The sequence below is a fragment of the Artemia franciscana genome, chromosome 16 (genome assembly GCF_032884065.1).
Source record: "Artemia franciscana chromosome 16, ASM3288406v1, whole genome shotgun sequence".
Classification (NCBI taxonomy): domain Eukaryota; kingdom Metazoa; phylum Arthropoda; class Branchiopoda; order Anostraca; family Artemiidae; genus Artemia; species Artemia franciscana.
In genome coordinates this window covers 9,994,188-10,012,731 of record NC_088878.1, presented here as the reverse complement: position 1 = coordinate 10,012,731, position 18,544 = coordinate 9,994,188, and the positions used below count along the sequence as shown (strand labels likewise).

The window sequence follows — 18,544 nt, the reverse complement described above, 5'->3', positions numbered from 1 at the left end:
TTTAACCTTCAACACCGTAAGCCAAAATCCTAACGCATGAGTTATTTGGGTCAGGTTGGCAGGACTAAAAGTCCTGTCAGTCATCACAAATAAAATTAAACCCAATGGGTTAAATATAAACAAGTAAAACAATAGAATCGAATCTCAAAAAAGTAAATTGTCAAATAAATAAAATAAATAGACTACAAGCAGAAGGGGAAAGCTCTTGGTCAATAGCAAATCAAGCAAACAAAATAAATCGAAAGTAGGTACAGTACTAATTTTCAAAGCAGATAAAAAAAGGCCTGATAAGCCCTCTTAAGAAATTTGATAATAGCAGTATGGAGGAATCTGGGAAAATTTGCATCAAGCACAATAAAAGTCAAAGCACTTTCAACGACTTTCAACGTAGGACGACTTTAAATGGCAATCGTGCTGCAGTCATTCCGCTCTTCACCCTGCCATAACATTTTTCTTTTAAAAAGGTGTCAGTTGTGTAGAAATTTTGTATTGAGAGGCGTGAGGAATAAAATTATTTATATTTATTTATTTATAAAGCAAGCCAAAATGCAAAAGAAAACGAGTGTAGGCGTCAGGAACCCCAAGGGTAGAGCTCCTTGTGATTTAATCAACAAACCGTAGTAAAGAGCTATTTAAACTAGGGAAATAGCAATTTTGAATGTAATGGTTTCTTTTAATTTTAATTCGCCTTGTTTAATTATTTCATTCAGAATCAGCTCATTTGAAACATTTTGGCTGAATTCTTGCTTTTCCGTGCCCTTTGTTTTGGAAATGCCGTCGTTATGATTTATAGAAGAAACGAAGCCACAACATTACCTCATTTGCATGCAAATTAGCCTATACAGGCTTATGTTAAAAGATACAGGCTTATGTTAAAAGATAGAATAAGCTTGACAAGCATAATTGATTGATTGATGTAAGCTTGTTTAGTATATAGTGTAAGCTTGACGAGCTTAATTCATTGAGCTAGGGGCATTTGTTATATCTTGCCCAAAATAGAACTGTCTTACCTGGCAAACTGCTGTAAATTTACTTTTTCCTTCCCTACCAGTCAAGTTAAGGCTGCCCTTAATTCGGTAAAATTCTAGTTTAGTGACTTTTGGCTATCTCAGAAAGGGTTTAGGTCAGGAAAATGAAACTTTCAGGGATGAATCTAAAGGCTAAAGTATGTCCCAGTAAGGTATTTTGAAGTACCTACCCCCACTTCCTCTTCCTCTAGAGGGTCCTTACCTTTGATGAATTTTAAAATATGTGTGTTATAAAAGTGAAACCTTGCAAAATAAATCTTCTGCTTGAATGAAGTAGGCTAGGCTACAACAAAATTGTTTTCAGCTTCACAACTTTGCTCAATCCCAATTTAGGCCTGCAAGGTTTTAAAGATATGCAAATACACTTCCTAAATTTTGAAAAAAATTGATATAGCTCAGAATTCTACTCAAATAACGAGAATTGCACTTTGAGAACTAAAGGCAGAGAAAAAGCAACTGGTAACTGAAAATTTAGGTAAAATATTGGGTCAATGTTCCTATTACCTGAACAATTGTTTAGGGTCATGAAACTATTGTTAATAGATGCATTTTAATTTCTGGAACATCTTTTTTCTCTTGCAAAATTACCACAAACTAACCATTATGGAGTTATTATATATTTGCACATTAGGGGGGAGGGGTAAAGCATAGCATATATTAAATACAACAATGGTTAGTTTATGTATTTAATATATGCTTTGCCCCCAACCCCCTGATGTGCAAATATATAGGGTAAAATTCTAGTCAATTGACTTCTTGCTATCTCAGAAAGGGTTTAGGTAAGGAAAATGAAACTTTCAGGGATGAATCTACAGACTAAAGTATGTCCTGGGAAGGTATTTTGAAGCAACTACCTCCACTCCTTCTCCCTCTAGAGGGCCCTGACCTTTGATGACCTTTAAAAATATGTGTGTTATAAAAGTGAAACCTTACAAAATAGATCTTCCACTTAATTGAAGTACAGCAAAATTGTTTTCAGCTTCATAAATCTGCTCAATTCCATTTTATAAGGTTTTGAAGATAGGCTATGCAAATACATTTCCTAAATTTGAAAAAAAAAATATTGATATGGCTCAAAATTCTATTCAAATAACAGGAATTGCATTTTCAGAACTAAAGGCAGAGAAAAAGCAACTAGTAACTGGAAATTATGGTAAAATGTTGTTTGGTCAAAATTTCAATAGGTATAGACCTGTCATGTAGACAAATTTCAGGGCCCTCTAGAGAGAGAAGGAGTGGAGATGGGTACTTTAAAACACCTTCCCAAGACATACTTTAGCTTGTAGACCCATCCCTGAAAGTTTCATTTTGCTAATCTAAACCCTTTCCAAGATAGCAAGATGTCAATTAACTAGAATTTTACCATATATAGCTCAAATTTGTTTCTAAACTATTACAGATTTGCAATCTCAAATGTCTGATCAACAAAAATGGAAATGATTGCAGTTCTATATGTATTAATACAGGATATTTGGGCTGGAATAACTCCATTATGGTGAGTTTGCAGTAGTTTTGCAAGAGAGTAAAGATGCTCCAGAAGTCAAAATGCATTTATTAACAATAGTTTCATGACCCTAAACAATTGTTCAGGTAAAAGGAACATTGCCCAAATGTTGTTTTGTCAAAATTTCAATAGCTATAGACCTGTCATGTAGGCAATTTTCAGGATCCTCTAGAGGGAGAAGGAGTTTAAATACCTTAAGTTTGCTGCTTGCTTTGAATTGATTTAATGGTGTATCAAAATTATAGAAAATTCACTGAATAGGCTATATAGGCTACAATTCAAGATATTTATTCACCATTGGTAGGGTGTTTCAGGTAAATGTTCAATGAAAATGAATGTTATATTGTGAAATTCTGATGTTTAAGGTAGGACTATGTATATTTCTTTGCTTTCCCAATAACAGTAAATTAGAAAATGGCAAAATTCTTGATAATACACACCTGATTAGGCCTATCTTAGAAAGGGGTAAGGTTAGGAAAATGAAACTTTCAGGGTATAAGTCTAGAGAAAGAAATATGATAAGAGAACAATTCATACTTTACAGAATTCAGAATAATTATAGCCATCACATTTCACATACAGCCCTGCTATAGTCTACTTTACCCCCAGCCATCATTAACATACATATATATAGCCCAAATTACATATTTTTGATACATTTTGCCACCTGTCACTTGTTTTGTCATAGTTGATTCAATTTACAGACAGGCTATCTTTCTTCATTACATTCTGATCAGTGCTTGAAGGTCTTTGATGATACTGTCTTAAAAGTTATCTCTTTGATGTTGTATTCAGCAAAAACATTCAATTTTTGACAAACATATAGGCTACCAGATTCCATTACTGGTGTAGAGACAAGTTGAATACACACTACTTGATAATTTTTAAGGTCTCACTTGCAAAGCAGATTTAAAGCCCTTAAATAGACCCAATAGTAACCCCATTTCCTTAGTCTTGAAATATTCTCTATTCTGGGAATTTCTGTAAAACAATCAAAACACTAAGCTGTATTGTTTCTAAATATGGACTGCTTTACTTTACTCACTATCCCTCTCTAATGTGCTAAGGATAAAATACCCAGTAGGTGGACTACTGAAGCTAAATCATTCTAAAATCTCTATCAGATCACCTAGAAAGTAGGTTGTCTTGCCATTGGATATGTCAAAATCTTTTTACCAAGCAAATTTTTAGCTGGAATATTTTAACTATATAGCCTACAAGACTCGATTTCAAATATACTGATAGACAGCAGCATTAATCTTTGCCACACAGCAACAGCTTAAGGCTAATGAACAACTGCAAGAAAAGGGAACCCTATAAATAGAGGAAAGGTCCTCCTGTTTTGCAATGCTGATCTTAAGAGTAATCAATTCCCTGATTTTTTTTTTTTTAGAGGTGCTAGGAGAATCATCATCCAAATGAACAATCAGTCTGCCATACCCCATGAATTTTTCCATGCAAGGAAGGCAAAGGAATCTCAAGAAAGAAGATATCTCTGTTTGTTTAAAACAGACATCAGGGTTGTTCTGGCTAATGATTTCTTTATAGATAATGGGGTTCTTGAGACTATGGGTTTTTGCAAAATAATGTGTAAAGGTATTTTCTTCTGGAGTGAAGAGACTGGATCCCCACTTCACTGTACTTAGCTACATTAGGAGTTGATTTTAGTCAACCAAGGGCTCTTTGTAAGATTGCACAGAGCATAATGGCAAGTTTCTTCAGGAGACTTCTTAGCAGATCCAAATATAAGTGATTCATAGTCTATTTTGGATATTACCAATGACTTGACAAAAGTTGAAGCAAAGGCTGTGGGGGGCTCCTCTTCTTCCAAGGCAGAAAGCATTAATGAAGTTTTGTCTTTATTTGAGACTGCCAATCAGCTCATCCAGATGGGGTCTCCATGTCATTTGGTTTTGGGTATACAACTCCCAGAAAGTGAGTTGTGCAAATTTGAAAATTTAAATATAGATGATTGCTAGTTTTAGGATGGGGAAAAGAATTCCCATATCAGTACTTTAGGAAATAAGTAATAGAGAAATTTATACCAAAGAATAAAGAGATTAAGCATGTACAATGGAGTTGAAAGCTTTTGACATGCCAAGAGCACATATATGTGGCCAATTGCCTCTTTTTCAAAGCTTAGACTAGAACAGAAAACACAGCCCTGATGTGCTGACTACCAAAACTCTTCTAAAGCCCAAGCTGGTTTGTTTCCAAAATCAAATTTACAAAAGGCAACAAAGGAAATTCAGGAACTTTGCTACATTACAAGAGACAGCCATTGGGCAATATGAAGATAAAGAAAAACAGACTGCTTTGAGATAATTCAACTTTAGGAGTTAGAGAAATATGTTTTTATGATTGTGTTTAAGTAGTTCTAAGAATTTTTAAGGTTTTCCTTCTTAGTATTACCATATTACTCAAAGCTAAGCCTCATTTTTCCCTGTTCAAAATATTTTCCAAATACAATATTCACTACTGTGTCATTTGTACCCTATTAGGGTACAATTGATCCCCTTGATCAAACCTGTCTGTGGTGACCTTTACTGAGTGGGCTTTACTTGTATCTATCCTAACCCCTTCTTCCTATGCTGGGACCCAATGTAGTCCTAATTAGTATATTTATCTATTTTTTTCAATTGCTGTAACACTGCTATCATCACTATTAACAATGTAAACTGTTTTGTTACTTATTCAAATGCATCACATCATTGTGCAAAAGATAGAATAATTAGATAGAGAGAGATGTATATTTATTAAACCAAAACACAACATCAGTATTACCAGCCAGCCAGAGAAGTAGAAAAACTTGAGAAGAAAAAAAATAATATAGGACTTAATACATTATGAAACAACTAATACAAATTGCACATCCTAATCAGCACCACAAACCTTGCAACAAAAGAAAGTCAACTTTATGGTTAAGATCATACCCCAAGAGGCCATAATAAGCTACTCAATTATTTATTTGCCCCCCCCCCCTATAAATTGGTATATCCAAATTTGTATTGGTTTTATAACTAAATTAGTTGGGCCAGGTAATTGTTTCAAAAGGCCTTTTCTAGTTAGCAGAAAACTGCTCATCTAGAATTTTATTTCCTGGTGGCTACTGCTATAATGATTGTATCCCAGCCTCCCTTCCTGTATAGGTCCAGGTAAAGCTGTAGCCTATAAGCAAAACTTTAATTATTTTGCATAATGAACCAACTTTTATGACAAATAAGTGCAGAAAATGATTAAAAACAACATAATAAGCTCTATATAACTGATGGCTGTATTTGGTGCTTTTTGTTGGGGAGGGAGGGGCTAAGTAAATTTAGAAACAGTGTTGAATAGAAAACTAAATGGCACTACTCTTTTGTTATTATAGTGATTAGTTCAGAATTGGAATTTTGATGCAAGCTTGCCTTCATTTGTTTGTTATAGCCTAATTCTTTATTTTGTACAGTGGAAAGTAAAATTTGGTTCTAAGAAAAAAAATTGAACAAAATTGGATACAAAAAAAAAATTGGTTGCCTATCCAACCCTCTTTCCCAATTTGATAATCCTTATTGGTGCAATTGCATCCTTCCTTAATAGGGTCAGTTATAGCTCCAGGCAGTATGCAGTTGTTTGCTGATATCTTGCCCCTCCCCCTCACCCAAGGTAAATGTCATGAGGGTTCTAGTCACTGAAAATTGATAAAGATGTTTGAAAATGACCTTTCTGATCTTTATTCCTTAAGATTTAGACCTTCTGTAGCTATGCTCACAGTCCCTTAACTCTTCAAACCACTTTTTTGCAAACGCGAAAGCAAAGGTAGAGGAGGGATCCATATAACCATATAATTTGTATGAAAGAAACTCCCTTGAAAGTACATTGAAACTCCCTACCCCTAAGGTCAAATGGACTTGTGGATACTCATTTTCATTGTCATTTCAAGTTCTTTAGGATAATTATTTAATTTTAGAAAAATGGCACCAAAAAAGAAGACAAATACTATTGACTCTGATGAAGAATTAGAAGACTTTCAACCTAAACCAAAATCCAATTTTGCAATGCTAATGGGGGATGAATCTGGTCAATCTGATTCTGATAATGATAGTGACACAGAAGAAGCCACAGAAGCTCCTCCTCCAAAAAAAGACCCCCCTAAGAAAGAAGCTCCACAAAAGCCAGAGACAAAAAAGGGAAAGCAAAAGAAGAAAAATGGGGATGATGAAGAACTTGAGAAGATGCTTGCAGAAATAAATCTGGAAAATAAAGGTATTATTATATTTATGGTCTTTGATAGATAGAGGGTTACTAGCTGAAGTATGCTGGTCATAAACAGGGATTTTTAAGGCAGTAAAATTAAAGTTAGAAAAAAAGGAAAAGAAAACTAGACATTTTGTAAAAGATTCAGTGTAAAGATGAAATAAACTCATGATATGTGGAGCTTAATAGCTGTCCTTGATAAGATCAGATGTTTAACCTGTTTTAAAGGGCCATATATTCTATAAAAGTAATAACATGGATTTTACACAGTTTTGTAAAAACTTTAACATAAGTAAAAAACAAACATTTTCTGACATATCCTCTGTTGGTTCTTTTTTGGCTAAGCTAGACAAATGAGTATACTATTTTTGGCTTTTTGAAACCCCCATTGTTTCCACTTGCTTAATTTTATTTGTGTTTTTTATTAGTTTTTTCAGTAATGTTTCTGCACCAGTTCCTCCACTTTTCAAGGTAATTTAGCCATTTGTGGTGACATTTTGAATATTCATTGTCTTGCTTATGAATGAAAATATTTTACCTTGCCATGCATGAGAGTAGACTCAAGTCCAAGTTTGTGACAAATTGTTTGCCTTAATCCATCTTTAGTATGACATTTGAGAATGAAGACAGTTCACCTTTCAAAATATAAAGACCCTTGACCATAGCAGACACACTGGGGAGTTGGAGGGATGGCCTGCTGGAGTTCTCCCCTTGTTCCATATGGTTGTAATATACCAATGAAAGACACAAATTTACTTTCATCATCTACCAAATTAATATTTTGAAGTTCGGTTTACAGGGTTCTTTCAGATTAAAAACAGGTTGAAAATTGCCTTATTTTTAAGTCAGTCTAAGTTCTTCTCTAAGATTAAAAAAATCAGTTTTTTCAACTAAAAATAAGGAGCAACATCAATACTTTAAATGGACAGAAATTATTACATATATGAGGGGGGTTGGTCCTCCTCAGCGCCTTGCTCTTTACATTAAGGTTTTTAGTACTTGATAAAGCTTCTTATTGTTCTGATTAAACGAACCTTTCGTTTCAGGGACTGTTCTTAAAGAACTGGGACAGAATTCAAACTTTAGCATAAAGAGCGTGATGTTGAGGAGGATCAACCCCCATTATATATGTAATAAATTTTTGTTCGTTTCAAGTTTTAATGTTGCTCCTTACTTTGAGCAGCGACGTACCTCCAGCATTTTAATTGGGGCAGGGGGAGATGGGTTCACATTCAAATAGTCAAGTGTAATGGGGTATATAATAACATTCTTCTCCAAATTATTGGAGAAAAATTATTTTCTCCCCTCCCAATGACGCCATTGAGTTTCAGATAAAAAATGTTTTTTTAATTTAATTTCTGATTTTCTTTGAAATAATGCCAGGAAATCTGGCTCCACCTCCAAGGAAAAATTCCTTCCCCCTATAGATATATTCTCTAGACAATTCAATCCAGGTAAAATTTACCCCAGACAATTCCCCCTAATATCTTCACGCGTAAAGTTGAGTGGGCAACGAGAAAGCAAGACAAAAGAAGAATTTTGAACAGGAATACTAAAATTCCCCCAATGTAAATTTTCTCCTGAAAAATTCACCCCTGGAAGCTTCCCTCCATATGGAAATTTCTTCCCATGGAAAATCGCCCCAGCAAAAAATTTGTCCCCCCTGAAAAATGGGTGCATGCATCCCAATTACAAATACTATACATAAACAATGGGCAAACTATACAACTTAAAGACCTTTTCTCAGGGGATCTGGAGAGTCATGATATCTCCAAAGGCAGAGTTATTTGGCCTTAACCAATGCTGAACAAAATGGCTATCTTAAAAAAAAATTCCGACGAATTTGAGAAAAAAGGTGCGTGGGAGGTGTTGATGAGGGTCAACCCCCCTCACATATGTAATAATTTTTGTTTGTTTCAAGTTTTAATGTTGCTCTTTACTTTGAGCAGCGACGTACCTCCAGCATTTTAATTGGGGCAGGGGGAGAGGGGCTCACATTCAAATAGTCGAGTGTAATGGGGTATATAATAACATTTTTCTCCAAATTATTGGAGAAAAATTATTTTCTCCCCTCCCAATGACGCCATTGAGTTTCAGATAAAAAAATTTTTTCTTTATTTAATTTCTGATGTCTTTTAAATAATGCCAGGAAATCTGGCTCCACTTCCAAGGAAAAATTCCTTCCCCCTATTGATATATTCTCTAGACGATTAAATCCAGGTAAAATTTACCCCAGACAATTACCCCTAATATCTTCACGCGTAAAGTTGAGTGGACAAAGAGAAAGCAAGACAAAAGAAGAATTTTGAACAGGAATACTAAAATTCCCCCAATGTAAATTTTCCCCTGAAAAATTCACCCCTGGAAGCTTCCCTCCATATGGAAATTTCTTCCCATGGAAAATCGCCCCAGCAAAAAATTTGTCCCCCCTGAAAAATGGGTGCATGCATCCCAATTACAAATACTATACATAAACAGTGGGCAAATTATACAACTTAAAGACCTTTTCTCAGGGGATCTGGAGAGTCATGATATCTCCAAAGGCAGAGTTATTTGGCCTTAACCAATGCTGAACAAAATGGCTATCTTAAAAAAAATTTCTGACGAATTTGAGAAAAAAGGTTTGTGGGAGGGGGCTTAATCACCCTCCGATCTTTTGGTCACTTAAAAAGGGGCACTAGAACCTTTAATTTCCTTTCAAGCGAGCCCTCTCCTGATTTTGATTCGTCTGTGATCTCTCTTCTGGCCAATATATATATATATATATATATATATATATATATATATATATATATATATATATATATATATATATATATATATATATATATATATATATATATATATATATATATATATATATATATATATATATATATATATATATATATATATATATATATATATATATATATATATATATATATATATATATAATTCCACATTTTTGCAGATAGGAGCTTGAAACCTCCACAGTAGGGTACTCTCATATGCTGAATTTGATTGTGTGATTTTTGTTAAGATCCTGTGACTTTTAGGGGTTGTTTCCCCCTTTTTCGAACATTAGGCAAATTTTCTGTGGCTTGTAGCTTTTGATGGGTAAGACTAAACTTTATGAAACTTATATATTTAAAATCAGTAATATAATCCGATGCTTTTGATGTATCAAAACGGAAATTCCGTTTTTTAAAGTTTCAATTACTATTGAGCCGGGTCGCTCCTTACTTACAGTTCGTTACCTCGAAATATTTGTAAACTTCTAAATAATATCAAAATTCTGGCTTGGTGAATGGATACATGTGAGACTAATGAACCCAATGATATAAGTATCTTATGTTGTTGGTGCATATTGCACCAGCACGCAGCGGTTTTTGGTGCATATTGCAGCAGCACGCTCGGTGCAAAATTGCTTGTTTCAGAATGAACATATACCTTGATACCGCAAAAAGCAGGGTTGTGGAGTCGATCCACCTTACCACCAACGAGCAACTCTGACTCCAGAAACTTTCATATGCCAACTACAACTCCTGAAACTTAATTGCTCCCACCCCAGATCCAGTTATTAACATCTTCTTCAAAGAAGTAAGAACTCTGACTCCAACATTTCTGCTAATTTACTACGGAAATTGAATTTATAATTTTCTCCTTAAATACATTATTTAGTTCTTACTAGTAGCTAATAAAAAGTTAATCAACCTATTTTTTAAATTGAATCCTAAATTCTTAAGGGCAATGATCACGTTTTTGAAGTTTTCTATTAAAAATTAAAATACAGGTTAAAAAGAAAATATTTCTAAGGTTATTCATCTATTAAGAAAATTACTAAATAAGAAAAAATACAATATAAGTAAATTTTCAGTTTATAATACAAATAATTGACTAGATTGTTTCTGTTGTAGTACTGTAGCACTATGGTGCAAAATTAATCCTATTTACAGTAAGTAGTATCCCCTCAACAAATCCAACCAGAGCCCTATCCCTTCGAATCCCAAACCTGACACTTTTTAGAAACTCCTTCAAGACGCAGGTGCTTGTTACGTAATAGGGAATGTTTTCTAAGAGATGTAGGTGATAGTTACTTAATGACCCAGCGAGGGCCTGGAAAAACATTCAGGACCCACTAGTGGGAGACCTTCGAGACGCAGGGCTCTAGCAAGTAATTCCATCGGGTCCCTGGCAACCAATCTCAACGGAGCCCTAGCATCCAATTCCATCTGCGACCCTAGCATCCAATCCCAACGAGGAGGGCCCTAGTAGTCAATTCCAACGGGGGAGGGGGCTAGAATTCAATTCCAATGGATACCCTAGTTACTAATTCCAACGGGAACCTAACTTATAATTTTAGTGGGCCCGGGCACCCAATTCCGATGGGAGCCTTAGCATCCAATTCCATTGGGGCCCTAACAACCAAGTCCAACTGAGGATCCGCTAGTCAAGTGGGGAACCCTCAGTTGTAATGGCTATTGACGCATTCTCGCATGACTTGTTCTTCAGGGCCCGTGGGGAATCCCCGCTTGTAACAGAGCGTGGAACACTGGTCGGATGTTCTGTAATGATGATGTACACGTAGGGGCTGCGTAATGGCAGCGCACACGTAGGTGTTTCGTAATAGCAGCGCACACGGGACTGTTACGTAACGGCGGCGAGCATATGGGGTTTCATTATACTATAGTACACCTGTATGTTACGTAATACTTTAAGTGATTTCATTTTCCTTTAATAAGTTTTTCTTTTCATTTTTTTTCTCAGGCAGCCTTTCTATTCCAAAGATTTTTGTCCGCATTAGGATTCGAAAAAGATTTCCCTTAACAGAATGGAGCGCTAGATAGCTGGACCAAGAAACCCTTGCTAATATTGTTATTTGGGGAATACTTTCTGACGGAAACGTTACGACGAATCTATAGATTACATGTTCCCTATGAGTGCAATAATTGACATGTAGGGGGAAAATCGATTACTAGAAATTGGTTACATTTGATGTGCACCTGCTTGTTAAGTAATACTTTAGAGAGTATTATCAGATAATATTGGGGATTGTTCGTAGCACTTTTTTAGTACTAGTCTCTTATTCTAATGGAACTAGAATGTGCCATCAGAGGTAAAATAAAAGCGAGAGTATCATTTTGCCTAGAATATACGATCAAAAGTCTCTCTTTCCTCTTTACTATACAGAATTTTACACTTATATTAGAGCAATCTTGAACGCGTATACCTATGTGCTTAGGCTACAAGATACTTAAATTGCATTCGTGATATGTATTGAAGTTCTCTCCTGGAACAAGAAATCTAAAGAATGAAGGGTTTTTTTGTGCATACAAGTTTTATTAATAAAAAGAAATTTACAAGTATTATGTAAACACTTTATTCTTAGGACACTGAAATCAATATTATACAGGTGAGAGGAGATATTTTCTGCTCGAAAGTTGTTCAATCCAGAATTATCAACATAAATACTGAGAAAGTCACCATGACTATATCCACAACATCAAAAATATAATACTGCATTAAAACCATTACTTTTAACCAATAAATCTAGATCCATTGGGATGAGGGTGAGACATATTAGTGGTAATTTCAAGGGGGCACAGGACATGTGCCTTTATTTATATTTTGTTCATTTTCCTTGGTATTTTTTCGGCAATTTCCAGCCTATGATACTCAATGGCTGACACACGGTACCCTTCGGCAACCATTATCACACATATGGCATTTTTGAGCATTTTCCTAAAATATCCGTTTACACTAGACTCGATCGTTTAATTTTAATGAAAAATCCCCGATAACTTTTCTTCTGATGACTTTTTGCATTTGAGACCAGCGTGACACAATTTACCTTCCCGATGACACCCTCTGGCGCACATTGTCACACCTAAGGTTTTTTCAATCTTTTTTTCCCACAAGAATAAGAAGGACTATTTTCCTACGTTTTCAACAAATTTATATCATTCTCTAAGAAGACATCTCTAAAAATTCTCAGGACTATTTTCCTACGTTGTGAACAAGTTCTCTAAGAAAGTATCTTCAGTTCAGTTCAGTTTATTAACATCAAAATAAACGGACAACAATAACTCAGCCCTTACAAGGCCCCATGGCCCGTTACATAGGGTTTAAAACAAAAATAAATACCAAATAAAGAGTCTCTTCTTAAAAAAACAAGAAATCCAATTAAATAATTTTGTGTTATTTTTACTTACCATTTCGTCCTCGAAATTCAAATCCAGGTCCACAACATCTCCCACCACACAAAATCACAACAATTAAAATTCCAACCAATTAAAAAAAAAAATTTCAAATTTATTCCCCATTATGTGTGTCAACCAAAAATATTTTTAGTTGGGTCGTTGAAGGCACCAAATGAATGAATGCTATGGACATTATCTGGGAGACTGTTCCACACTTTACTACATGCTATTCGGGGACATCTGATCTGACAGTCTTAGTTAGAGGTAATATTAGGTGGTCTTTATTGCGTAGATTATGAGAGCTCCTTGAATTAACTAAATCGGGAAAGAAAGAGTTGTAACAGCGAGGCAGTTCACCATGAAGATACTTGAAAATTGTTGAAGAGCAAGAGACGACATAGACTGCATAAATATTCAAAAGCACTTTTCGATGTCCTTTATTAAATTCGTTAACTAACTGGCGAGCCTTTTGATGAATTACTTTAATCGGATGGAGCAATAACTGGAAAGTAGACATCCAAATCGAGTTGCAGTAAGTTAAATACGGCTTAATGAGTGAAAAATACAGGGTCCAAAGAATAGAAAAATATGTTTAAGCTTCCGAATAATCCCAAGATTACGTGATATTTTTGCTTGGACCATCCTGAAGTGGTTTCTAAAAGAAAGATTTTCATCCAGCAAAATTCCAAGGAAACGCTCGTATCTTACGTTAGGTCGAGACAAAGGTCCTTTCGAGGTAGATATAGTTCTATAAAATATGAGAAAGTGTGATTTAGCGATATTTAAAGCAAGTCGGTTAGTATCAAACCAGTGGTAAGACCGCTTCATAAGCATGTGAAGTTTAACCTCCAAAGCGTGTTCCGTGACTTCAGCATATAGGATATTGCTGTCGTCAGCGAAGGCAACTAAATCTTCATAAGGGGATGGCAGAATATCAGAAGATGCCACCGTGTTTTCCTTTTTGTGACATACAGAACAACACGCAGAAGGAATTACGTTCCTTACCGCTTTAAACAAATCGTTGATGTATATTAAAAACAGAGTAGGACCAAGAATCGATCCTTGTGGTACTCCTTAGTCCACACCAATAGAGTTTAGTGAATCAGGTCCATGGAAATCGTTCTATCGTGTAAATAAGAATGGAACCATGATAGGGCTGAACCTCGTATATGAGACAGTTATTGCAATTTAAGCAGCTTGTAGCCTATAAGCACAAGCACAAAAGCCGATAGCCTATTGCAAGATGTAAGATACAAGCACAAAAGCCTTCATTCTTTAGATTTATTGTTCCAGGATAAAAGTTCAATATATTTCACTAGAGCAATTTAAGCATTTTTTAGCCAATATACTCGTTCAAGATTGCCTCTAATATAAATGTAAAATTCCGTATAGTGAAGAAGAAAAGACTTTAGATCGTATATGAAGGTATACCATATTTTAGGCATAATGATACTCTCGCTTTTATTTCATCTCTAATAGCACATTCAAGTTCCTATAGAGTAAGAGACTCCATTACTAAAAATGTGCTAAGAACAATTCTCAATATTATCTGATAATACCCTCTAAAGCATTTACTTCTCAAGCAGGTCCGTATCAAGTTTAAGCAATTTCTAATAATCGATTTCCTCCCCCCTACTTTTTAGTCATTGCAGACATAGAGAATATGTAATCCATTGCTTTATCGATACATTTCTGTTAGAAAGTATTCCCCGAATAATAACAGTAGAAAGAATTTTTGTCCAGCTGTCTAGCGCTCCATTCCGTTGAGGGGAAATCACTTTGGAATGCTAATGCGGGCAAAAATATCTGGAATATAAGGGTCTCCTGAGAAAAAAAGAAATAAAAATGCATTCAAAGAAAATAAAGTCTCTTAAAGTATTAGGTAACATACACGTGTACTATAGTAATACGTGATATCCCATGCGTGTGCCGTTATTACGTAACAGACCTAGTTAAGGTTCTGGTTAAATTAGATCCTAGCCCCCTCCCCCCGATGGAATTGGATGCTAGGGTTCCCACTGGAATTAGTTGCTAGGACCCTGTTGTAATTGGAGGCTAGGGTTCCGTTGAAATTGGATGCTAGGGCCCCCGTTGGAATTGACTGCTAGCCCCCCCCTCTTGGAATCGGATTCTAGGGCTCTTGCAGTGAAATTTGATGCTAGGTCTCCGTTGGTTAGGTTAGGGGCCTGGTGAAATTGGATGCTATGGTCGCCGATATAATTTGATGCTAGGGTTCTGTTGGAATTGGTTGCTAGGGGCCCGGTGGAATTGCTTGCTAGGCCCGGCGTCTTGACGGTTCCCGACTAGCGGGCCCTGAAGGTTTTTCCTGGCCCTCGCAGGGTCTTTAAGTAATTATCACCTGTATCTCTTAGAAAACCTTCTCTGTTACGTAACAAGCACTTGTATCCTGAAGTCAACAAACCTTATTGCGTCTTGAAGAAGTTTTTCCAGAAAAATTATTGGGATCGGGATTCGAAGGAATAGGTTCTGTTCGGATTTTTTGAGGGGATACTACTACTAATGTAATTAGCCTACAATATCAATTTGGATTGTTATTGGCTGTATTTAATTAGTATTTCTTTTTAGTAGTAACGAAGAGCATTTGGCTTGACTCCAGTTTTCATGTATTTCTGTAACTCCAACTCCAAGGGTCTTTCTTTATTTATGTTACTCTGGACTCCATTCACTAAAGCTTACTAAGACTCTGACTCCATGACTCCGATTCCAACCCTGAAAAAAGGACAAACTCTTTGAATTTGATTAATATACGCTCATACTTCACCGGGTATGGAAAAGGTTTCATATCTGCCAGTAGCAGAATCCGACAGAATTCCAAAAGCTGAAGACACTTTAGCAGCACAACTTGTGTTTTGACAGCTTATCTTTGAGTAAAAAGTATTTTTATAAGTAAAAATGGTATTTTCTTGCCAAATTTTCCAACAAATTTGAAAACTACAGAGTAGCACTGCTACTTTGCTACCCCAATTTTTTTTACGGCAGTACTTCACTGTGCCAAAAATATATAAAAGTGCATTTTTCTTCTTTTTTTTAGAAGACTAACATTTTTTATTTACGTTATGATTTTGTTGAATAGTTAAAAGTTTTTGCCTTCCTCAGCTCCTGGGATTTACTAGAAGTTAATACAAGGAACTCAATGTTGCAGAGTAAGTGCAATTTGTTCCTTTTCATAACTAAACACTGGTCATTTTCAGTCTCAGGGGAATCCCTCTCCATTTAAGGGAGTACCGAAATACATTCTAAAATGAGCACATATATTCTCGAATCATCATGAACAAGTGCACTTTTTTGTACTAAAACCCGTAGGAATTTTTGTTAAAAACTCGAAGCTTATGGGTGCCGAGGGTCAGGGTAATTTCTGTTCACTGGTATTGCTAATGCCATTCTTAACTTTAACTAGCAGCACAGACAATAATGGGACTCTTTAAACTGGTGCTACCCAAGCTGAAATTTGATTTCTCAGGTTTAAAATCTTGGAGCCTCTGGTTTAGTGTTTTTTACTGTTGTGATTGCACACTTTTCATTTCTATCCGGTGCCGTTTCTAACAGCTACAAAACTTTTTTTTGACATTCTCATAAATTAGTTTGTCTGCATTCAACAACACAATTTCCTCGGTAGACATTTTCTTTAAAGTGCGTTTTCAAACTTTCAGTTTCAGTGGCTCAGTGGTTTGTTCTTTAGATTTTTGATCATTCCTTTCTTATCATAAAAACAAGCGCTAAGAGCTCATATGACACTTGTGACGAGGTCGGAAGAGCCAAGTGCTCATATGGCATGAGCTCAAGCAAAATTCTAAGAATCAATAGATGGATTTAAAAGGAAAATAAGAGGCTTAATGCCGGTCGGGATTTAAAATAAGAGCTCTAAGACACGAGGTCCTTCTAAGTATCAAAATTCATTAAGACCCAATCACCCACTCGTGTAAGTTAAAAATACCTCATTTGTTCTAATTTTTCCTCTCCCTTCAGATCCCAGATGGTCGAATCGAGGAAAACGACTTTATCAAGTCAATTTGTGCAGGTCCCTGACACGCCTACCAATTTTCATCGTCCTAGCACGTCCAGAAGCACCGAACTGGTCAAAGCACTGGATCCCTCCTAACTACGACATTTGCTTATTGTACCCACCAGGTTTCATCCCGATCTCTCCACTCTAAGTGTTTTCCAAGATTTCCGGTTTCCCCCTCAAACTAACCCCAATTTCACCAGATCTGGCCGGGATTTAAAATAAGAGCTCTGAAACATGAGTTCCTCCTAAATCTCAAATTTCATTTAGATCAGGTCACCTGGTAGCCTATTAAGTTAAAAATACCTAAATTTTTCTAAAAAAAATTCCAAATTAACACCCCCCCCCCAACTCCCCCAAAGATAGCGGATTCAGTCTGGTTAATGTCAATCACGTATCTAGGACTTGTGCTTACTCTTCCCACCAAGTTTCATCCCGATCTCTACTCTATGTGTTTTCCGAGATTTTCCGTTTCCCCCTCCAAGACCCTCAATATCACCGGATACGTTCGGGATTTAAAATAAGATCTCTGAGGCACGAGGTCCTTCTAAATATAAAATTTCATCAAGATCCGATCACCCATTCGTAAGTTAAGAATACCTTTTTTTTTCAATTTTTCCTCTCCTTCCAGCCCTCCAGATGGTCGAATCGGGAAAACGACTGTCATCAAGTCAATTTGTACAGGTCACTGACACGCCTACCAATTTTCATCGTCCTAGCACGTCCAGAAGCACCGAACTTGCCAAAGCACTGGAAATCCCCCCTAACTTCCCAAACAGAGTGGATCCGTTCCAATTATGTCCATCACGTATCTAGAACTTGTTCTTATTCTTCCCATCAAGTTTCATCCTGATCTCTCCGTTTTCCAAGATTTCCGGTTTTCAAGATTTCTGTTTCCCCTCTCCCAACCCCCTATGTCCCCTGATCCGATTTGAATTGAAAATAGAGCATTTGAGACATAAGGTCTTTGTATATATCAAGTTTTATTAAGATCCGATCTCCCATTCGTAAGATGAAGATACCTCAATTTTCACGTTTTCCAAGATTTTCAGTTTTCCCCTCCAACTCCCCTCAATGTCACCGGATCTTGTCGGGATCTAAAATAAAAGCTCTGAAGCACAAGACCCTTCTAAATATCAAATTTCATTAAGATCTAATCCCGCGTTCGTAAGTTACAAATACCTCATTTTTTCTGATTTTTCTGAATCCCCCCCAACTCCCCCAAAAAGAGCAGATCCGCCCGGTTATGTCAGTCACGTATCTTGGACTTGTGCATATTCTTCCCACCAAGTTTCATCCTGATCTCTCGACTCTAAGCGTTTTCCAAGATTTCCGCCCCCTTCCCCCTAATGACACTGGATCCGGTCGGGATTTGACATAAAAGATCTGAGTTACAAGATTCTTCAAAATATGAAATTTCATTAAGATCTGATCACTCCTTCGTAAGCTTAAAATACCTCATTTTGTCTAATTTTTCAGAATTAACCCCCCCCCCTTCTCCCCCAAAGAGACTGGATCCGTTCCGGTTATGTCAATCCCGTATCTAGGACTTTTGATTATTTTTCCTACC

General features: G+C 36.1%; 1 protein-coding gene across 1 annotated transcript in view; it reads left to right on the top strand.

Moving 5' to 3' along the window:
* The first annotated feature begins 795 nt into the window (after nt 1–795).
* LOC136037044 (eukaryotic translation initiation factor 5B-like) overlaps nt 796–18,544 on the top strand; it is a 39,934-nt gene continuing 22,185 nt past the window's right edge. Inside the window, exons 1-2 of the mRNA XM_065719462.1 lie at nt 796–912; nt 6,482–6,777. Coding sequence (XP_065575534.1) covers nt 6,486–6,777 — 292 coding nt within the window. The 5' untranslated portion in view covers nt 796–912; nt 6,482–6,485. The remainder of the gene's footprint in view (nt 913–6,481; nt 6,778–18,544) is intronic.